At 41.4% G+C, this 22,645-nt stretch overlaps 1 protein-coding gene across 2 annotated transcripts in view; it reads left to right on the top strand.

Annotated features, from left to right (window-relative positions):
- FNDC3B (fibronectin type III domain containing 3B) overlaps positions 1 to 22,645 on the top strand; it is a 141,566-nt gene that overhangs the window by 73,545 nt on the left and 45,376 nt on the right. Inside the window, exons 6-11 of one of the 2 annotated variants that reach the window (XM_088523915.1) lie at positions 5,618 to 5,676; positions 9,916 to 10,073; positions 11,161 to 11,220; positions 13,856 to 13,994; positions 14,311 to 14,364; positions 21,679 to 21,803. In XM_088523915.1, coding sequence (XP_088380041.1) covers positions 5,618 to 5,676; positions 9,916 to 10,073; positions 11,161 to 11,220; positions 13,856 to 13,994; positions 14,311 to 14,364; positions 21,679 to 21,803 — 595 coding nt within the window. The remainder of the gene's footprint in view (positions 1 to 5,617; positions 5,677 to 9,915; positions 10,074 to 11,160; positions 11,221 to 13,855; positions 13,995 to 14,310; positions 14,365 to 21,678; positions 21,804 to 22,645) is intronic. The other variant, XM_088523916.1, reaches the window with a different exon arrangement.

Raw genomic sequence — 22,645 nt, 5'->3', positions numbered from 1 at the left:
CTCAGGCCTGCACAGGACAAAGGGGAAAGCTGTGTCAGATGAGATTAGGCGTGGATCTATCCTCGCCCTGATTTTATTCAATAGTTTCATTAAGAACCCAAGAAATGGAATTGATGGAATTGATTCTTATTAAATTAGAACCTATCAGGCTCTGGTAGGGTCGAGAGTGCTTGGTGGAGCAGGCGGGGGAAAGGAGGACTCAGCTGCCAATGGCCTTGACCAAAACGAGCGGAACAGTTGGCTCAGGATGGAGCAAAGTGCTGCCTTGCAGGGAGGTGTTCTCAAACCAACTTGTTCAGGCTGGAGAGTAGAGCTGGGAGATGTGGTAGACGGCCAGATAAACCCGAGTGGATGCACAGGAAAGAGACATTACATTTAGAACAGCAGGGAAACTTGAGCAGAAATGCTGAGGGTGGTTAGGTGCTGAGACAGATTGCCCAGCCAAGGAAGGCTGCAAGATTGCCAAGGCCATGAGCTTATTAATTTTTAAGGAACAGTTTAGAAAAAGATCAAATGTGATCTTTTTTTTTCGGGGAGGGATGCAGACTTGGTGACTCTGTGGCATTTCCTCTAGTGTTGTTTTCTGTGACTCAGTTGCAGCAAGGCGTTCTGAGTTTTAGGTTCACCCTTAAGATTTTTTGATTTATATTTCTAAAATCATCTGAGATGAAAAAGTCTCCATGTGTTCTTTTTGTCTGAAACTTTGACGTCGATAGGCACTTGAGGAAGGAGATGTACTGTGTACCAAAGTGTATGTTTTTGTTACAAATTGTATGTTGTGCTGTATGTGACTGATAAAAAAAAATCTTTCCTAGCATAAAAGCTGCTCCCAGCCCCAATAAATCTGGAATAAATTGGGAGAAAGCATGTTATGTTATGACTGGCATATCTGTGAGCATTGAGCTCTGCTTGAGAATTAGACTTAAAAGTTTGCAAAGCAGCAGTGCTGATGTCATTGCCTTGGAATGGGAAGGCCGTTGAAACAGTAAATACTGTCTGTGGCCAGAAGCTAAGTATTGAGCTGGACCTCTTCCTTTCTGTGAAGGAAAGAATGCAGAACAAACCTACAATCTGTAGTTGCAATGGGAAAATCTTAATTAGTTTAGAGCTCGTAGCTATTTCAAACCATTTACATACACAGCTGCCGTTCAGGCAAACATGAAAACTATTCATGGAAACTTCAAACTTACCTTGAAATGACAAGTTTTTTTTTTCTGTTTTTTAAAGCTGTTTCTGGTTTCCAAAAGTATTGTTGGAAAGGTCTGAAAATTTATTTGTACTGTACGTGCAGGAAGGAACATAGACATAGGCTAGCAGAAGCATATAATAAAAGGCTTTAGTTCAGGAAGAATTAACACAGAAACTCTGTTAGTACCAAACAGCTGCTGCTGGGAAAGTATTTATCATTTTTCGGGGCCATTTACTCTTATGATATCTGTGGAGTTTTGGTTATGACCCAAAAACTTTCACCCTGGAGTGAGGAAGAAGTTGATGATCAAAACACAAGTTTAGATGTGGTCTAGGTCTTACAGCTAGATCTTCTCTGTTGCAACGGGTTAACCCAAAACACTGGATCCAAATAACCCACAGCTTGGGAACGAGAGCCTCGTTTTTTAGCTTGGGGCAGCTCTAATATCTCAGCAATGCAGGGTAACTCGGAGCCTTGTCCTGTCCCTTGGAGGGCTCCGTGGAGCCTTGCAAGGAATTTATCCCCACCCCCAGCTTCCTCGTTTTGCCCTGGCAGATGCAGGGACCAGATGTTAGGGGAAGAGTTAAGAAGGGACAATGACCTGAAGTGTTAGTTGGGTTCTTCCTTGACATGACTGAACTTCTGTTCCCGGTGTCAAATATGGAAAGCAGCTCGTGTTGGCTGCTTGGCTCTGCAAGTTTCACTGTTAGTTTGGAGAGGGAGATACACAAAGCTTGTATTTATTAGTATCACATACTCAGAGCTCAATTAGCTGAGGAAAAGGAAGGAAGAGATTAAAAGTAAATCAGCTGTCCATTAGTTGAGGACAGTGCTCAGTCAGTGAATCATCCCCGCCTAGCCCTTTTCCCAAGCAGTTGTAGGTATTTTTTCCAATTTTTACCCTCTGTTTAAATTGGAGCTTCCTTTTCCATTGCCCTCTTCTTCTCCACCTGTGACACCACATCAGTGACATCTCTGGGGTGCATAAGCTTCTCATCCCCAAATGTCCCATCTAGTACAACAGTGCTCTGTGGGTGATGCTTAACAGTAATGAGCTAGGCACAATGGGGAGAGAAAAAGGTTTTCACAACTCTAACATCAGCACAGGGCACATAAGATGCTTTTTTTTTTTTTTTTCTCCTTACCCTTTTCCATTTCAAAAGGGCTTCTCTTCCCCGTTGGTTTGCGAGAGGACTTTGAGCTTGATGCTTGATATGTTACAAAAGCAGTTAGCAGGTAAGACCACCTTTCTGTGGAAGGAAGGATTGATGGCGAGTCTAGTTGTCTGTAGGTTAGTCTAACTCAGCCTGAGTGAATAATTCTGCTCTTTTTACTGAGAGGAGATCAAGCATCCATAGTCTGAGAATGTTTTATGGCTTATGAAATGAGAAAGTGTTTGAAATACTACAAGAATGTAGCTTGTAACTGATGGCTTCAGTTTTGTTAATAAGTTTGTCCATTGGACAGTTTAGCACTGTTTTTGGTTTGAACAAGAGGCTGGGCTAGATGACCTTATGATGTTTCCTTCCAATCTGATTTATTCTCCAATTCTGCTATAAAAGGCATTCATTATGCTTAATTTTTACTTTATATGCACTCTATTTTCACAGTGCATTACCTATTAATTTAGGCTTTATATTTTAATTGTTCTTTCTATGTGGTACAGTGATTTTTCAAAGTTTATGGTGAAAGATGCTTCTTGATATAAAATCTGTTCTCTTTTTTGTTGTTGTTTTTGTAATACTATTCATGGTATTAGCAGATAGCAACAAATGCAGCTGGTCTCTAGGTAGGTTTATGTGCAGGAAATGCTATGAATGTGCCTGTCCAGTTTCATGTGTGAACACAGGGGGTTCAGCGTGGGGGAACCTCTGATGTATTTGGTCAGCATATGTACAACATCTGACAGGTCTTATTCTTGAGAAAAGATGATGCAAAGCCCTTCCATATACACGTTATTGTAGTCATTATCTATGTGTCAGGCTGTCCTGGCCTTGGGGATTACATTTATATTTAGTTCTTAATTTTTCTTTGTATTCACACTGTCACCTTTGTTCTGTGGTTGTTCCATTCCCTCTTCACCCCTTATCTCCCCCCATAATCTTTGAGGAAATCTCAGTTGTCTTCCAGGTTATCTGCATGAATTCTTGTGGTCATCAATATTCATGGCTGAAGGCTGCTGTGTATTTGGGACTCAAAGCCCTACCCTCTGAGCAGGTTACGTACTTGGAGAATTAATAGCAAAAATATCCATGTTCACACTTCCAATTCCTGTGCATTTTTCAAACGTATTTGCTGGGGATACCCTATTCCCTTAGGTCTTAAAGTCAGCTCCAGTATTTGCAATGGTCTGAACCTTCAGCCCTGACCCACAAGGGCCAGAGGGTTCCTGTGCAAAGCGATCGTTTTTCACGGGAGAGGAAAGTGAGATTTCTTCAGGCTTTAGAGTTTATTTTCCTCTCTTACTCAGTGTGACACAGATAGCATCCTTGCTAGAAAGCAGAGGGAGGAGAGCAAATTCAGTCCACATGTTTGGGATTTTAGGTTGGGAATGATTCATGCTCAGCTTCTGGGGGTTGTAATTAGGGGTGACATAATAACCATAAACTTTCAATAGAATAGTAGCAGCGTTTTGTTACGCTCTGTGAGTGCAAAAACTGCTTCTTATTAACGTCCTTTTGAGATAAGCCTACAAGACCTCCAGAATTTCCAGGTCTGGGTCCAAGCTTTGCGTGTCTCAGTTCTGCTTCTCTCGTAACACTGAGAGGAACCTGAATTCTGAACCCCCCTAAACCTCAATGACATTTTTATTTGGTTCAACATCTTTTCCTTAGCAATTTGGGTCCCTCTGTGTACTTTTCAAGTGAGTTTTATCTTATGCTGGCTGCACGCTGCCAGTTTATACACTGAATTAATACACTCTAAGGATGATCAGCTGGGGAAAAAGACAGTGATGCAGCCCTCTTGCTCCATGTTATTCCCGCGTTTTTCTTTTCGGAGCGGCCGAGGCCTTCAGGAACGCGCCATGCAGGGAGATCTGCCATTCCTGCTCGGCACCGCGGTGCATTCCTTACGGGAGAGAAGGGCATTTACACTGGAGCTCAGCCACCAGCATCCAGCCAGCTTTGCTTTTTGGCATCCCAGCACATGGAATTTTCAAAAAAGTAGGGATGCTTTTTTCAAAAGCAGGTCACAGACAAAAATAAAGACGCGTTCTTCAGCTAGGAGAAGTAGGTCAGGCTTTGGAGGGATCTTTTGGGAAAGCTGCGGATCTGATCTTGCCAGTTTATTAATATTTTTAGTTTCTCGTGCCAAAATTTTACTCTTTTTATACAGAGATCCTGCTATTTTGGTTTAGGTGTATGCTTGTATTCGTCTGCTTTGGCTAGCAAACTTTTTAATATTATGATTAAAAGACAAAAAAATGTTCTTCATTTTCCATGAAGGAATGCTCTAGTGGAAAATGAGGCCTCTCTCTATGCTGTGGTCCAAAAGGGATAAAGCTGCTCTGTGTCACCTCATTATTCTCAGCTCATGTTTTACCTCAGGACTTTTTGGGAAGGGGTTCAGGCTGATTCCACTGCTCAGCTCATCGTTTTTGCAGCACCTTTTTGTGCTCAAAAGAATCCAACTTATTTTTGCTAACTTTTTCACACCCTGTTCTTTAATGACGCTGCTTGTCGACCCCTGTAAGAGCCACCGCTGGATGGAGGGGTCAGGGAGGGAATCGGTTATTGTGACCTGTCCCACTGACTGAGCCTGGCAAGAAATGACCCCTTTGAGAGCTGGGAGGCTGTGACGAAGGCTTTGACCATTAAATGAATATCCCATTTCAAGACAGATTGTTGTATGGCTGGTGTATGGCAGCTCTTCCTGCCCCGCATCTCAGCATTAGGATGGTCACCCTGCTCGGCTTGGCTTGGGTGCAAGAAGCGCGTTCGTCGTCCCCAGGAGCAGGCACGGAGCCAGGTTTGCCATGGCGGAGCAAGGATGCACTTAGTTAACAAACCAGGATTAGGTTCAGGAAGGATGCACTTAGTTAACAAACCAGGATTAGGTTCAGCAGAAATTGAGCTGTACAAACCCCTGGGCCTCCTCCACAGACAATCTTTGGAACTGGGATGTTTTTGCTCCATCAAGCCAGATTTTAGCCGATGGCACAGTTTGTAGAAAAAAATCCCACCTTATTGGATGGTTGCAGTTATGTGTCATTTAATTCCCTCTTTGCCCTGTGTTATAACACTTTTATTATGAATTTATGCAACTGCACACATTAAATTTGCAATAGCAAAACAATTGGCACTCATGTACAGATAATCACTCTCTCTCCTGTTTACAACTTCCTGAAGGAATATTGATATAGGTGACATTTTTGTTTAATGGTGGTAATTTATTTGTCTTCCTATTTCCACATTCTCTGTTTTACAGAATATGATTCAGAAACAAAAAGGGTTCAAGACATTCTTTCTGGAATGGAGAAGCCACAGGTATGTGATCCAGAATTACACATACAAGAAAAAAATAGCAAATATTATGAGTGCATTCTGTCCTGATTGACGGGGATTTCATAAAGAGGCATCTCTGAATTTTTACTTGCTAGATTGTTGCTTCTGCATATTTTTATCTAATTCACTTTGTAGGGATGTAGTCAGTGGGTATAAATTCTAAGTATATTCTCTGCTGTGGGAATGTCTGGCCTCTGCCCACTGCAAAACTGCACCAGTCCCCTGCTTGCAGGAAGGGACTCTCAGCATCCATAGAGGTGATGATTTACATAGCTCCTCTTCCCCTCCCCATGGGTTTAATTTTATTTGTCATAAGCAATTGATGTCTATAATCATGATTAAATTAAGCTAATTGTGTTATTCAATGGCAATTATTATATTAGAGTTTGTCTTAAGCAAAAGAAAGCACATGAATTGCAATGGGAATTCAATCGCTGTACAATAACCTTAATGCTAGACAAGCAAGGTTATTAATAAATCTGGTTATAAGGTCTGTGTTTCTGATCTTTTCCTAGTTTGGGTCAAAAGAAAAACCAGGAGGGTATTGTGGATCTAAATAAATAGTTCAAGCAAACACTTGAACAAGGGAGGCAGCGTGAGAAGCTTTGAGATTCTCTATCCTTCACCCTGAAAACAGGCAGGGTTTTTTCTGTCAGGCTGGAAGCCTAGGGAGCAAATGGATAAATAAGAGGGCAAATAAGAGTTAAAATGCTCTTGTAAGGACTGAGCTCAGTAGCACCTGAACAGCTGAAGGGAAGAAATTGGGCAGTGGAAGTTTGAAGAGCTACAGTGCCCACGGGACATATGGGAGGGAAAGGCATGCAGGAGCAGGGGCTAAGGCTTCATTTTTTAGGATCTTAAAATCTTTTTATTAAATGCTTTCATTCTGGATAAAACAGGAGGGTGTCCAGTTGCTGTATTCTCTTATCCTTGCTTCTGAGGGTGTCTGCTTTAAGCCAGGCCAGCCAGACTGAAGTCAGACTTCTGGAGATGGCAAACGTTAGAGGGCTGCAGCACCAATCTCTGTGTGCAAGTGGGAAAATTGCCTTATTTCATTTGGAAACAAGTGATGGTGTAAAGCCTGAGACCTCGGGAAAAGGTTGCTCGGAGAGACTGGAATGCTAAGAATGGGCAGTTAGCCCAAAGCTGGGTCACTGGAGTGCACAGAGGGTGACACTCAGAGTTTTACACCTGAGTGTGTCTCAGCCTGCTGCCTTTTACACAGATGCTCTGCACTGACACGAAGAACGTGACGGGACATGGTTAGAGCGGCAGGAAAGGCCCGTTCAACCCGCAGCGTTCAGAGCTCGGCGCAGTTAGATACCTGGTAACAGGTGCTTAAAGCAGAGAGCAGCAAAAATACAAATAGAAAAAAATAAAATTCCTTGTACCATTTCCAAAGTAAATCTTAGAGGTATCTTAACGAAATCTGGAATGTAACCAATGCTGGTTAAATAGCAATGACGTTTAAGGAGATGTCATTGGGGATTTTCTGTTACTTCTCTAACTTTGTCATTTGTCATTATGCACTGACTGCTTTCGATAATTATGGACATGTACTTAGTATTATATGTGATGGAAATATGTGTTATTGTATTAGTCAGCTGGACCATAGTTCAGTGAGCCTCATGTGTATACAAAAGAAGTAAAACAAAAATTCAATTCAATTCAATTCAAAAAAACACTTGCATGGAATGAAGACAAACACCAGCCAGTCAGGTAGCAGCACAGGGGAGTGAAGCTGAAAGCACCGAGGGGGAAGTGCTACTGGCACGGGCCAAGCCCAAACGCCTCAATATCTATGGGGATTTTTGCCAGAAACTGCAAGATTAGGCCCAGAGTTTAAAAGTGAAACCTTGTCCGAGCAATGGCAGTGAATTCGCTGGGCCCCCAGCCTGTTGCTTGTGTTTGCACAAAGCAGCAGCCAGTGCCCGTGAACCCAGCCCTGCATCAGGGAGATGATGGAAGCTGTGCAGAAACGTTGCTTGGTACCCAGGAGCACCTGGAGGCTTTGGCAGAAGTTCCCTTAGTAAAGTTAAGTGATTGCTTGGCCATTAAATAACATATTGAAGATGTATATAGATATATATATGTATGTATACACAGTGTGCATAGTTTTGTGATTGCTGTTTCATACAGACTCACCCTTACTTGCTGCTGCTTGGTGTGGGTACTCACTATAGCTCACAGTTGTATTTAATCATCCATTGTGTTTACTTAAAAACCTGCATCAGCAGTTTGGTGTGTAATACCACACAGCAGGTCTGCAGTAGCTCTGAAGCTGCTATCAGCAACAGTTCAAAGGTGCAGGGAGGGGAACACTGTGCTCAGGAGCTGCCCCTGACTCGTATCCCCCGGGTGGAAATGCACTTGCACTCTCTTAGAAGGCTAACTGGCCATTTTCATGGCTTTTCAAGCCTTATTTTAAGAAACAATAATAGCCCTTTTGCAGTTAGCTGGAGTTCATGAAAGGCCAAGGTTTTTGCCATATGCAGAATATACATACGTGTGTCCTCGGGAGTAGTCATAGAGAAAAACATTGCAGTAGAACATTGGCAGGATAGCATGCCTCAAGCTCCAAGTCCATCTGAATTTATGAAAAACAATTATGCAAGCATATTTCCATAAAAATAAAAGAAACTACATGTTCATGGGTTCAGCTGGTAAATAGTAGTGATGTTTGTTAAAAGAAATTCTGATCTGGATCTATTTATTATCCAATTCTCAGACCTGTTCTGTACACTATATAAAATATAGGTTTTTAGCTTCAAATATATTTGTCACAACTAAATTTATTTCAATACACACACACACACACACACACACACACACGTATATGATATTTATCTTTTTGCTTATTTGAAAAATTCAGAATTTTTATACATAGATCATTTAAGATCAGTTTTTGCTGGTGCAAGTTTTGAAGGGAACATTGATTTCCTTGCAGCAGAAAAATGTGACTAGAGCAAGAACTATGTGTACCAGAATTTGCATGCTCATATGTTTAATGAAAAAAAGGTTGCTACTAGTTAACCTCTTGTTTTACAACTTGCTTTCCATATTATGTTTAACAGAAGTTTTCTTTTTGGCAAGACTAAATGCTGCAATAAATAAAGGCCTTTAACTTTAGAGAGCACAGCGTTGAAGCTAAGATGAGACAATTTGTGGTTTCACCTACTTGTCATTATGTTAAAAACGCAGATTTATGACTTGCTTAGAAAGCATGTGCTTGGGGTATCAGTATCGCATACAGCAGCCACAGTGCTTTTCAGCTGGAAGCAATGTGTTTCATATGAGAAATTAAATATTCTGCAGTGCACATACGAGTCAGACTTCTGGATATCTTTAAATGTAAGGAAGCAGGCCTTAAATCTGATATTCCATCCCCTTGCTAGGTAGGCGATGGTCCTGCAGAACCCCTCACTGAAGCTGCTGTTCTGCACCCACATGTGATGAAGGACGTTGCTGGCAACGAGCCTGTGGGTGGAAGCTCTGTCCTGTGTTTCCAGAAGAAAACCCATGGCCGTGTCAGAGCTGCTGTGGTGATGGGGCTTGAGGCGTTTTCCACGGTTTCCCTCCAAGGGAATCTTGGCCCATCTACCCTTTAGATCCCCCTGCAGAGCTGCACCCAGCGGTCATGAGTCAGAAATGCTCCCTTTTCTGTCAGGGTGTAAAGGGGTTGATTTGGGATTTATTATTTCGCCATGAAGTCAGACTTTTAATGCGATCCTTCCCTAGGCTTCTGAGACAGTGTAACTTAGCAGATACTTGAGTTATTGCGGCTTCGAATTACAAGAAGGAGCAGAATGAGTAAAAATGCCATTGCTGCCTTTTTCAAGAATCTCGATCTAGAAAAATAAGTGTGGACAAGAAAATCTATAGAATGGAGTCATTGTTCCTCTTATTTCCACTTGCTTCCTGATAATGGCACAACAGAAGGATAAGTTAAAAATGGTGCAAGGAACGCTTTAAGGAAACCTCAGGCACTAAGTATCCATTTCTTTTGGGGGGTGAATCCCTGTATTCCTCATGCATTAGATGGTAGTTTATTCTGTGAACACTTTTGCTCTGTTCATGACCATTTTTAATTTTACTTTTCACCTCCAGCTCTTAAATTTATTGCTGTTTATAAGAAATTCATTTTGAAGATGCAAGCAAAAAGCAAAGGTTCTAAAGACAACCTTGTTCTTGAATTTGGAATAACTAACGTTTCTTTTATAGGTCACAAATATTCAAGCAAGAACAGCTTTACTTACGTGGTCACCTCCCACCGGCCTTTTAAATGCAGATAGACATAGCAACGGTTTGCCTTACACCTGTACTTACGAGGTTGCCTTATCAGATAAAGGAAGAGATGGAAAATACAAGATAATTTACAGGTAATGGTATCATTTCTGTGTTACTCTCAAATTCTGGTTCCATTAGACAGAATCTTTCTTAGCTTTCAGGGCCTATGTGCGCATCCCCATCTGCTGCATGAAGTAGGACTGTTTTGGCCGCCTGCAATTCCTTCCATTTCTCCCCTAGATCCTCAGGGAAGATCTCAGTGATCATCTGAGCTTATTTTGTGATTGAGTACATATGGTTATGCCTTTTGTTTTTTTCTCCTCTAATGATGTCTAGGATAGAAAACTGATATGTGACCTTGACTACTCTGACTATTTGTTGTTTCTCATATTTCAATAAAATAATGACTAAACCCAACAGATACATGGGGTGATTGTTGCTGTATTAAGCACTGGCCCATACTTTACCTGTCACAACAGCAGCAATGCACAAGTCGGTCTAGTCTTTATTTAGCAGCAGACAAGCTGGAGGAACAAGAAGGAGGAACAAGAACAACCCTGAACTACACTGGCTACTTCTGAAATTAATAAATTTTGTGCTGTTGCTTCCTAGAATGTCTGAAAATCAGTTCTACTTTTCTTGCCTTGGAAGAGAGGTCTGGGTCTGCCTGTCAGATGGTTAATTGCACATCTCCTTGCCATGGTCTCATGGCAAACAGGGTCTGGAAGAGAGGGCGAAACAGTTGTGCAACGAACTACTTTTTAGCTGTGAAGATTGCCTCTCACATTTTCTAAGGTAGTTTGAAGTAGTAAATATGCAAGAAGTGCAACAGTCATCCTGTATTTATTCAGCTCCTTTCAACTCCGAGAAGGCAGAAAAATACAAGAAGCTTTATATGATTATCAGCAGATGTAAGGATAGCCCTGAAATTATCCCATATAGTTAGCTGAATTTATAGACTAGGAACATAGCTGCTCTGCAGTTCAGGCTTTGTAAGGGTTTCCAGAAGCCTGAAGTGCACGGACAGATCAGACCTGTATTTCTTACTATTATTTTTCTGTGATGGATTTTTTTTTTTTCCAAATCATAATACGCAGGAGTCCCTAGTCACTGGCAGATCAATAGCTGCACCAAATATGATACTGATTTTCATGATGTGTTTATGGTTTATTTTTGCAGTGGAGAAGAACTAGAATATAACCTGAAAGACCTTAGGCCAGCAACAGATTATCATGTCAGGTGAGTCTGCGTGACTCCAAATGTCACTCAAATATAGTCTGTTCAGGTATGTGAGAATAAACGTGGAAATTTTTTATCTAAATATATGCAGCACAACTCAAAATTTTTGTGGTCACTTCTGTGGGATTTCTTTCATGCCTCCTAGTGTTCATTGATCCCTTTTATTTTAGCCTCAAAGCTATGAGAGACCTTTTTGAACCTGAACTTTTCTGTCATATTGTTGTCATTGCTAAAGGAAGAGTAAGGGAGTGTCTACCTATACTTGCATTGGTTACACAGTTATTAACATATTCTCAATTTTAAGCCTAGATATTTTAATACCAGCTTTTTATTGTCTGTTGCGTTTTTGAAAGATTTTGCTTATGAACCAAGACTTCAAATTCACATCCTGTTCACTTATGCTCAACAGCCTTTTAAAAAATTCCTTTCACTCCTGTCTATTGTTTCCTTCTGTTTTTCCAGACAAGCCCTAAGTTTGGCAAACATTCTCTCATCAAGGCTGTTACTGTTTGCAATACTTTAGAAATCAAACACTCTTCTTCTAAACTCCTAAAAACCAAAAAGTCTCACTTTCTCTAATATCATAGCTTCTTTTTAAGAATATTTTCTAATACACTTTTCAAGGAGAAGCTCAAGATCCTAAGTAACTTCTGAGTAAGTGAAATGCACCAGTTCAAGCAAGAAAGTTGTAAAACGCTGCTTCTAAAGCAAGTTTCTGACAGCAAAGTGATACCCACGTACTGGGCGCTCTGGAGATCTCAGGCAGTTTTTAATGGTGCTCAGGGTATTTGCCCTATGTCCTGGCTACCTTCCAAATTGGTCTGTTCTGACCCACATAGAGTTCCCTGTATTTTTCTGCATGTTTGCCAAATTATAACTCATTTGTGAACACTTAGCAGTAACTTTAGTTTAGAAAGAATAAGCAACTGCCAGATATGAAAGTCAGCCTTAAAAGCAGCAGTGTGCATTTGTGGTGGGGAGCATTTAAAAGCAGAGAGTTTTTCTTTCTTTTTTTTTCCCTTTGTTAAAACTCCAATCTGCATTAACAACTCTAAAGAAATAAATCTGCTAAATAAAGAAATTTGTGACCAACAGTTACAGATCTTCTTGGCCATCTTTAATCTCAGCAGCATCTCTGAGGGCTGTTTTTTTTCACGCAGATAAACTGGGGGCTTATTGCTGCTCTGTGAGGCCCTAGACACTTGGGATAACCTGCTTCCATATGAATCTCACATTTCTTCAAGTTATCTGAGTGGTTACAGAGGTGATTCTGCACACCTATCGGAGGGCCCTTTTATGCTTAAACCTTTAATCTCCTGAGAGGCCCCTATTGCACAAGGAATTCTGCCGCAGGAATTCCAGAGCCGCTTATTTCCAGGACACTTGTTTTCCTTCCTTTTTCAGGAGCTTGTATTACACCCCAGAGTAGGCAGTAGCATTGCAGTAATGAACACTGACAAGCAAAGCTCAGGTACCACGGCAACGTCCAACAGGCAGAAGCAAAAGTGCAATTTCCCCTTGACTTGTAGGAGATGTTCTTGTTAAACTCGTTTTTATGTGGTTGTGTTCCCCAGTGATGTGTCTGGGACTCGGAGCTGCTCTGGTTTCCAGGACACATGCATACAGTGTATCCAGTTGCCAGATGCAGCCTCAATTAATTAATTGCATTTGCTTTCACTCCTGACTGCTAACAGAAGATATATAAAGCAGCACTACATGATATTTCTACCAAGGGCAAGCAGCTCTTGTGAATTCCCCCCAAAGGTTTAATTCTACGTAGGTGGTCACTGCACATAAATTACTCTTATCTACTGAAAACAAATTAGAAATTGCCCTTTCTTAAACTCTACATTCAAGCACACAATAGCTGCAGCCAGCCCTGAGGTCACTGTCTGGGCACAGTGCAAATGTTTTGTGAGTCGAAGACTTGCAACTCGCACTTTCCTTTTGCTGTGCAGAAAATGTGACAGGAAAAATAACATTAATTTTCAGAGAAAAGCACCTGATGAGGAGGTGCACAAATACATTGTACTTGTTTTCCCATATTAGTTTGCAGCGTATTCCTTTTTTTTGCTGACATTAGGGGATTTGCTTGAAATCAAGATTTTTAGTTTATCAAAGGAATGTTTTTGAGCTATTTCTATTACAGCATTAGTTTTTAATTCACAGAGCTCTACTGAATATTGACACAGGAGAAACTTACACCTCTGGAAGGGCAGCAGCAATAGCTATCACTGAAAGCAGTACATGTACATCAAATTTAAGCAGGGCATTGACATTCACACCTTTTCCTCATGAGCTCAGACTTGCTGTTGTCTGTTGGAAAGGATGTGAGTGCATGAAGTACAGCCAGGAGCCATGGAAAGAGTGGCAGGGACTTGGTGCAGTCAAAAGAAAAGCTGACGATATCTCAGCTGCCTGTGGGAGCAGTTGCACAAGACACCATCGTGATCGTCTGCTGTGAATTTGATGTTTTGCAGGAGAGTAGTGGTAGCCCCTGGTTTGGGAGAGATCTGTCATTAGTGGGTGTCCTCGGGGATACTTTGGAAGTCAAATACTGTCCTGGAGGCAGCGCACTCTCCTTTTGCAATGGCCAGCACATTGATAACGCGTGTGCCCGTGTGTCCTTCCGCAGGGTACACGTCATCTACAACTCGGTCAAGGGCTCGTGCTCGGAGCCGGCGAGCTTCTCCACGCCGAGCTGCGCCCCGGAGCCTCCCTTCCCACCCAAGCCCTCGCACCGGACCAAGAGCTCCCTCACCTTGCAGTGGAAGGTAGGTAGCACCGGGACCAGGCGCTTGAAAAAGGAGGGAGAAATCCACTTTACTGGCATAAGCACGGAAAATACTGGAAAGCCGAGACAACCGTTTTCCAGTATAACAGACCTGAACTCGCTGTGCTCCAATGAAGCCCTCCCATGCACTGACTTAACGCATGACTTTTAAAATGTGTGTGTTTCATTACCATCAGCTTCTTCCCGTTATTGGTTACCCTGAGCTTTGGTTTCACTTCAGACTGTAGTCATTTGCCTGAGGGGGACGTAGTTTTCTCTTATTCCCAAAATCGCCTTTTGTTTATTTTTGTTCATAGGCACCCATTGATAATGGTTCAAAAATCACCAGCTACCTTCTAGAATGGGATGAGGTAAGTAGTAACTAGTTGAAATAAATACATAAATAAATGGCACTCAGACTTTGCAAGGATTTGACGGGTAAAGAAAAATAATTAAATACAGGGGAAACTAAAAGTAAGAAAATGAAATCCTGATGACATTAGATAAAGATCTCGAAAGGTGAAAGGGCAATGAGGGGAGTACTTTTCATCCGGTGTGTTTTTTGCAGAGACAATATTCTGCTTCTGCATACTTGAAACTTAACTTTTTAGTGCTCATTCGGTGCAGTTAATTTGTTAATTGGCATTACGTATTGTTATTTACCTTGTGATGGAACTTAAAGTTCTAGTCACACTCTCCTTCTGCATGCTGTGTAAACACGGAATAAAGCTCTGTTCCTGCCTCAAAGGAGATGGGGATCCTGCAGTCCTTTTTATAAACAATGCATTTGAGGCCCCAAAATTGTTGCCCATTACATATGGGTGACTAGTCCTCTTACAGACACAATGGAGAATAAGTTCTCTGCCCCAAAGACCTTGATCTTCTTCCTCGGTTTGCCTTAACGCCTTCTTTCCATTGCACAAGCCATATTTTTGTGTAAAGCATGAGTCAGTGAACATCTTCTTTGAAGGAAAAAAATATGTTTTGGATGACAGAACTAGCTTGAGCAACATGTTTAGAAAGAACAAAAATAAAAAGGATAAGTGTGGAAGGCTGTTTAGAAATTGTGCAGTCTGATAAACCTCTTCTGAGGTCTTTAGTATTTTTCAGGTAGTGTTTTAAGAGGGGTATTATGTTATGAATCATTTTCCATCATTTGACTAGTAGCAGGTTCCCAGACCATTCTGCTACATGTCTGGCATTAGGGACCTCACACTGTGCAGACATTTGGCGTATGTGGTGTCACAGCAAGTGGGACCAGCACGATGAGAAACCCGCTGAACTGAACCAAAATCCGACAACAGCTTAAGAATGGCCTGCTGCCCCTGTCTGAATAACGCAGGGAAAGGTTGTCAGGGAAAAAGAAAAAATGATGGAATATGACATCTCAGGAAGGAAATAATAAAATCTCCGTAAGAGTTGGCCAAGTTAATCAGAGACATGAGCCCTGAAACCTACTGTACCTTCTGCAGCATCTAGATTGTGCATTTGTTTTCTCTTGCAATGCTTCCATAATTTCCATGGGAAGATAATACCAAAGAGGAATGAAGTAGTGGAAATGTGCAAAGGGAAAGGAAGTAACAAAAGATCCTGTCAGAAGAAAGACCATAACAAACCATTAACACACTGCATGTGCTTTGAGTGTTATTTTTTCCACTTGCAACCCAATCAAAACCTTGAATTTGTGTAAGAGTTGTAAATGCTGTCATCCTATAAAGCCTTTCACATTTATCATACCTAGAGGTTCATCTTTGGGAGGAATTGTTGTTGCAACTATTTCGACAAGCTAAAAGTTGTTTTAGGCTACCCCATTTACCCATAGGAAAAAAAAGAAAAGAAAAAATCCTGGTTTTCTGTTTCACAGTCTAGCTATTTTAATTACCTTATTTTCTCAGTAGCAGTCTTGAAATTTGAGGCCCTAGTGTACGGGAACTACCAAAGTAGCTGAAGTCACCGCGTGTGGGCACAAAAGAGCATTTCCATGTCCTGTCCTGTGCCTTTTATCGGGGTTATGTAAAAACCACGTAAGCAAAAGCAGCAACTTGGTTACAGGGCCACGCTGTGTCCTGGTGAAATCAAGAATGACGTTACCCGGGGAGGAGGAAAACGCGGCCAGGCCGAGGTGGAAGCTCCGCCAGGTCTCAGCGAGGGCAGCGCTCCTTAGCTGCAGGGCACAGGATGAAATATAAACCCAGGAAAACGGTGATTAGAGGGAAATTAAATTGTGCGAGTGGAGAAGAAGAAATCTATCCACTAATAATATCTATCCACTAATAATCTATCTGCTAATAATAAAAGGAGGGCGTGATATTTTATAGCCATGGGACTAGAGGAGGTTGGAAACTGGAACAAGAGGACAGCGTCTAATCCCTTGGTGGCTGCAGCTGCTAAAACTGCCGGGGCTGAAGTGTTTAAAATTCCAGCTTGTCATTAGGGGATCTCGTTAGGACTTGGCCACGGCGCATATCCCACCACGTGCCTTGCAGCGGGATGGGCGCAGAGCTCCGAGAGCTGCTCGAAGGACATAGAAAGACCTTCCAAAAGGAACTTATCAATACATCTAGTGTATGTTTTAGTTGTTTTAGTTGCTGCCATGCAGATTATGTGCATTGCTGTGGAAAAGACTTTGTTGGAGCTGGAGACCTGAGCAACCTTCTCGTGGCGGTTGCGGAGGCCGGGAACGGGATGCCTGTCAGCAAGAAGGATGGGTTTGTGTGAAGACATTTCCCCTTGGAGCTTTACTGGAGATAAGGCTTGAGTTATCTCCGCAAGTAATTGGTTTGCTTGGTTTCTGGAGTTTGTTACGCTTTTATTTTCCCTCTGTGCTAAAAGTCCTCATTGAGCTCATTAGCTGAGCTTTAGCAGAAGCACATGTGAGTTGGGTTTGTTTCTTTATTGCGACAGATATCCTTATATCTGATCTGCTTTTGACAAGAGGCCGTTGCATTGTGTGAGTTTTACCCAGCTTCTTTCTGTTCTTCAGTTTAGTCCCAAGTCGTTGGTTTTTTGTTTTCCCCTGACCTGCCAACTCCAGAAAATAGCATGGCAGAAATACCTGCCCTTCTGTCCTCTCACCTCCCAGCTTGGATTAAGTTGCTTGTAGTACGACCAATGTTAACATTTTATTTAGAAGATGCAAAGGTGTCTTGCTTTCTCAGTACCAAAGCAGGTCTTTGAATTACCCTTCTAATGCTTTGCTAATAAACTCTTTTAGCTTAAACTGCCTAAAGAACTAGGGTGAACATTCTTTAACAGCAGAATAAAAGATCAATTTAGTGACTGATCATCCAGTGAAACTGGATGTACAGTATCAAAGTTTTTGTGACTTCAAAGGGTTTGGAAACAGCCCCTCTTCTCAAGTATTTTGGAGGTCACTGAGATCCGGAAACCTCAAGTGTTTACCAATGGTGTGGCTGGCAACTGCTTCGCTTAGAAGTGGCAATTAAGGAAATCTTCACCTGCCTCTGTCTCTTGTGTGTGTGTTTCTCTTTGAATTTACAAGCTAAGAGTAGGCACTTGACAACTTTGTGCCAATATTGATCAACCGGGGTAAATAAAAGGCTGATCAGAAAAAAGTATATTAAAAAATACCTAGCGGAAAACATCACTGTAGAGGATGTGATGCTTCCTTCTGATCGCAGTGTTCAAAAAATCTGTGGCTGATAACTGTAGTGTGCTCCTGGCACCGGTGCAAGACTGGTACCTTTGTTCCTCTTTGGATATGAAGTGATCTTGCTGTGGTTAAGTAGTGGCACATAAAGGTTTCTGCCGGGTGAACAAATAACAAGTCTGCTATTCATTTTCTATGGGAAAGCAGAGAACTACTCCAGAGGCAGCAACAAGGACATCTCACTCACTCATGCAGTTTTGCTCTCCGTATATAACTCGAAAGCAGATTTAATTCTGATGTGATAAATGTTCATTTTCGTTTGCACAGGATTGATGCAGATGCATTACTAGAGGATTTAATGGGTTGGTGGTGAAAAGTTAATAGTTAAGTTTATATATTAATAGGTAGAGATTAAAAAGCTTGCAATTCCTTGAGACTAGCAGGAATATGCTAACTTATACTATCTGATAGTCTGGTCCTTGAATCTTCATGATGATCCATCATAATTCAGAGTTCCACTCTCATGCTCAGGCTTGTATTTCTTTGCCCTCCAGGTCTGTTCTCTGGCTATGCCACTGATATTAGACATGCAAGAGGGGTGTCTCCGGTTATATTTAATGCCTAGGGGTGCCTCAGGTCCTGTTCTGTTTTCTGCATATATAGAAAATATAGTCATTTATCAAAAAAAAAAAAAGGCCAATTCAGTAAATGTTTTGCTGTGATATTAAGGTGCTTTATAAAAACCACTGGCAATTTGTTCCACAGCTCTGTGTCAGATTGAATATCAGTCTGTTGCTTTTTATTGCCAGTGTGAACCAAATAGAAGAAGTTAATGCTAGTACGGCCTGGAAGAGATTACCGGCTGGCCTTGCGATCGCAGTTCTGTGCTGGCAGCTTTTACTCGCTCTTTTTGAGGGACCGTGCTCTGGTTCTGGATCCACTCTACCTGCGCTGGCTTATTCTTTATTTCGTGTTTACTGCTTTGTCTGCTCTGTGGAGTACAGTCAATAGAAGCTGTTTAAGATCTCATAACCACTATCTAAACATGCTTTTGGATAGTCTCGCCAAGGGAGACTTGAGCACTCTGCTTTAAAGGAGTATATAAGTGCACATATAAGTACAATGGCAGGCAAGACATTTTTGTCCACACTGTGTTATAGTATCATGCAAATTCTAGTGGATTTGTGGAGCTGAACTTGTTTCCTTGGGCAGGTCCTGATTGTCTCCACAGTATCCTGGGTACCGACAAGACTGCCGGATTGGAGAAGGCAGGACTAGTGAAGCAGGCAGGCAGTGTCTGCTTTCCATCTGAAACTTGAGGATTCGAAAGATTGGAGGAAATGATAAAGTATATTTTAAGCAACTTACAAAACATTATCTGAAGGATTAAAACGTGGATGCTGAGTTTACAAAGAATAAGAGAGGAAGGATTCTGGGAAAGCTGTAAGAGTCTTGGGTGGCAGCCAGTACCAGCCTGCCAGTTGCTCTTGTCTATAATTGTGCCAGCATTAGAGCTTCCATAAATCTTGGGAGGGAAGGACTGGAGAGACTATTTCCAGGCTATTAATGCCAGGATAATTAGAAATATCGGCCAGCCTCTCCAGTTAATGCCAATAGAATCCAAAATACCAGCCAGTCTGAGTAACTGGAATACCAGTTGGTCTCTGAGCATGTCTGGGGAATGTACAATACCAGCTCTCGAAGAAAAATAGATATAAACACACATTTTTGTTTTGTTATTACTATAAAGCTGAAGATAACATAAGTGTTTGGGGGTCTTTGCAAAGATCTAAGCCACCAGTTTGAAAATCCGGAATTTTTTCGGAGACTTGCTTATATTTTAGGCACCGTAGCTGACGTGCTACAGGTGATGCTTCCCTGGGACTTTGCTCTTCAGGCAGCCGTCACAGCTCATCTGTTTTATCAATCCACGCTCTGAGCCTTTGGCCACCGTCATTCGCTAGGGAGGGAAAGCATAGGAAAATGATCAAGTAAAAATGTATTCTTAAGCAGAAAGAAAAAGGAAAAAGCCCTTTGTTTTTGAATGCTTTAAAAATACAGAAGTCATAATGATTTTAAAGTGTTAAGGAGAAAATAAATCAAAGCATCTGTATGTGTATAAGAGAGCTTATGGAGGAAAAAATTTTAGACAATATTAGACATATTTACTAAGACACTAGATTGGTAATTCTCTTTTGTGTAAGCTGGATATTAAATATATTACATCAGAGCTGTCACCCATTACTTTTCTCCAAAAGGATTTCTATGAAATAACTTTGTGCCCAGGATTTAAGATCTGATTAATGTCTTCCCATATATAAAGAACTTTTGTTTTAGAATTAATTATTCTCTTCCAATTTTACACCTTAATTTAGCTGCTCTGCAAAGCAGAGTCACAACCAGACCAGGTGCAAAAATTTTCAAAAGACTGTGTATAAAAACAAGTTCTAGAACTAATGTAGGCTATTGCTGTGTACATAAAAGTAAGTTATGGCTCTTTTCCAGTGTACTAAATGTCCCTGAGGTGCCTCCAAATTGTTGTGCAGTGCAGGAGGTGAACAATTTCTAGCTAGATAAACACATTTTGGAGATTTACTGCAAACTTTTTGTGAAATTCTTGTTTCTGTGATGCAGTTTGAGTGAAAAGAGGTGGAAATGGATGTGGGCTAAAGAATGGGCCAGCAAAAAAATGTTTCCCACTTGGACATTTTTGCAATCATTAAAGATAAAATGATGTATTGCCTGTGGAAGAGGTAGGGTGCATGGGAGGCAAGACAGTGTTCTTGGAGGCGTCAGGACATTAGGCCCTTAGCTGCATGGAGGGGCATCTCAATAAACAATTCCCCTGATGGTCAGCCTAGGAAATGTGGAGTCTTCTGCCAAGCTGCTGTGTCACATGAAATGTATAGTCTTGTCTAGTCTTGCCTAGGCTCTCAGGACCTGAGTTTTACCAAGAAAACCTGTAGAGATAGGTGCCAAAAATGGCATTGCGGAGCTGCTTATGCTAGAAGAAGTTGCAGAGATGACCACTAGTTTGCTCTCGGGGGCCAATTTGAGCACATGATTAGGTAGGGTGGGTTTGTTGGGTAGGTTTTTCATCTGCTCTACTTCTAGGTACTTCTACTTCATTATTGTCTCTTACTTTTTCATTTCAGTTTTGAAATGAAACCTCTCATCATCATCACCTCTCTAATTCCTGCAGGTCTATTCTCAGTCCTAAAAGATTTCAAAGCAAATATTTCCTCTGTGTGAGCAGTCAGACACAGAAAAAGGCCAATTTCTCTTGGACATCTGCAGAAGCCTCAGCTGTGTTTTTATCCTGAATAGACCATACAAAGTTGGGCTGGGTGGAAAAGGATTTTGCTTTCTGTTAAATGTGGAGGGGAGGGAGAGAGCTTTTCAATGTTCCTGTCCTCAACTGTAAGGTGTTTGATGTACCTTAGGAAGGGCTTGGGAGCTGGAGAGGTGTCTCGATATCATTTCTTGCTCTTATGTTATCTTGGCTTTATCAGAGCTCATACTAGCCCCAGGTCAGATTAATGGGAAGTTCCCACAAAGAGGACCTCTTGGAAAGCCAAGTTTCTTAAAGTTTACTGCTGTCTAACAAATCCTCCCGTGCCTTGGCCGACCGTGGGGAGCGAGAGCCCTCTTGTGGGATGAAGCATTTTTGAAGGATTCACGGAGAATTTGCGCTGCCAAGAAACTTTGGTTGCAAGTTTTCTGTGAGCCTGTGACCTGGTTCTTTCAGAGACGGATTTCACATTTAGCTTGTAAACTTTTTGTCTAATAAGTAGGATGAATTGCAATTCAGGTGAAAGGACAGGAGCTGAAATGCATCTCATGGAGATAGAAATCTGATAGGGAAAGGAATCTGACAGCAGACTGACTGTGCTGATAAGTCTTATTTTAAATAACATAGCAATGCTGTCAGCGACTTGCACGTCTTTGCACAGAGCTTGTGTAAAAGTATTGAGTTATAACATCATTCAACAGTTATTTTTCAAAGGAAGAAATAAAGTAAGCAATGCATGCTTTCATTTCATAGCTCTCCAGTTATGGCTCGTTTTCTTTCTAGGGAAAAAGAAACAGTGGTTTCAGAGAATGTTACTTCGGAAGCCAGAAGCACTGCAAGTTGACCAAGCTTTGCCCAGCTTTGGGATACACCTTCCGATTAGCAGCTCAGAATGACATTGGTACTAGGTAAGTTATTCCTAAGCACTGCACTCGCACAGAGAAGAGGTGACAGTTAAAAGGTTTAACTCACGGTGGCAATGTAAAGTGGGGCTTCTGTTTTTTCTTTTTCTTTCCTTTTTATCTGTTTTTAATGCAAGAAGAATACATCTCTTATATAAAATTCCCACTGGGGACCTCTGTGAACCAAGAAAAACAAACAAGAGGAAGCAGAGTTACAGATTTTGAAAGGAATTTTGATGTATTTATTTTTTTATTTTAAATCAATGTCCTTCTGTCTTTTTTCACCAGTACAGCCTCTTCCTTCTTCGGCAGGGCTGGCAAGTAGGATGGGAAAGAAGGGTGTAAGAGCCAGGACCAAGATAGGACAGACACAGCACAAGGACCCTGGTTCCCTATACCTTGTGTTGTACTTCCCTCTGAAAATAGACATCATATGAACATGATGAAAAATCAGATTTATTCCAGTCCTCACGGATTTGAGATGCTGTAGGTAGCACTGGGCTGAGATGTTATACAGCTAAGGACGGAGCAAGGATGTCTAGTGGTGAAGAAGCTGAAGTAATTTTGAAACAGTGTTTTTATATACTCAGTTATGGTCCTTAGCTAGACTTTATTCAATAATAAATTATTGCACAGTGGGAAAAGAAATGAACTGGTGTACCTATTCCCAAATATCAAACTCCTAACAATATATAGCTTTAAGATGTTACTTGAATCACTTGTTTGAAGGAAGAACAGCTTTATGTTCACCTTCAAATGCGGATGAATTTGAGAAAGTTAGAGAGGTGGAGAGCCAGCCTGGAGAGGTAGGAGTTACCAAAAAACTTCCACATGATGTTCAGCATGGT

Source organism: Tinamus guttatus, unplaced genomic scaffold, assembly GCF_059628265.1.
Source record: "Tinamus guttatus ecotype Peru unplaced genomic scaffold, ASM5962826v1 Tinamus_guttatus_pri_ptg000198l, whole genome shotgun sequence".
NCBI classification, from domain to species: Eukaryota; Metazoa; Chordata; class Aves; order Tinamiformes; family Tinamidae; genus Tinamus; species Tinamus guttatus.
This window is presented reverse-complemented; position numbering and strand designations above follow the sequence as displayed.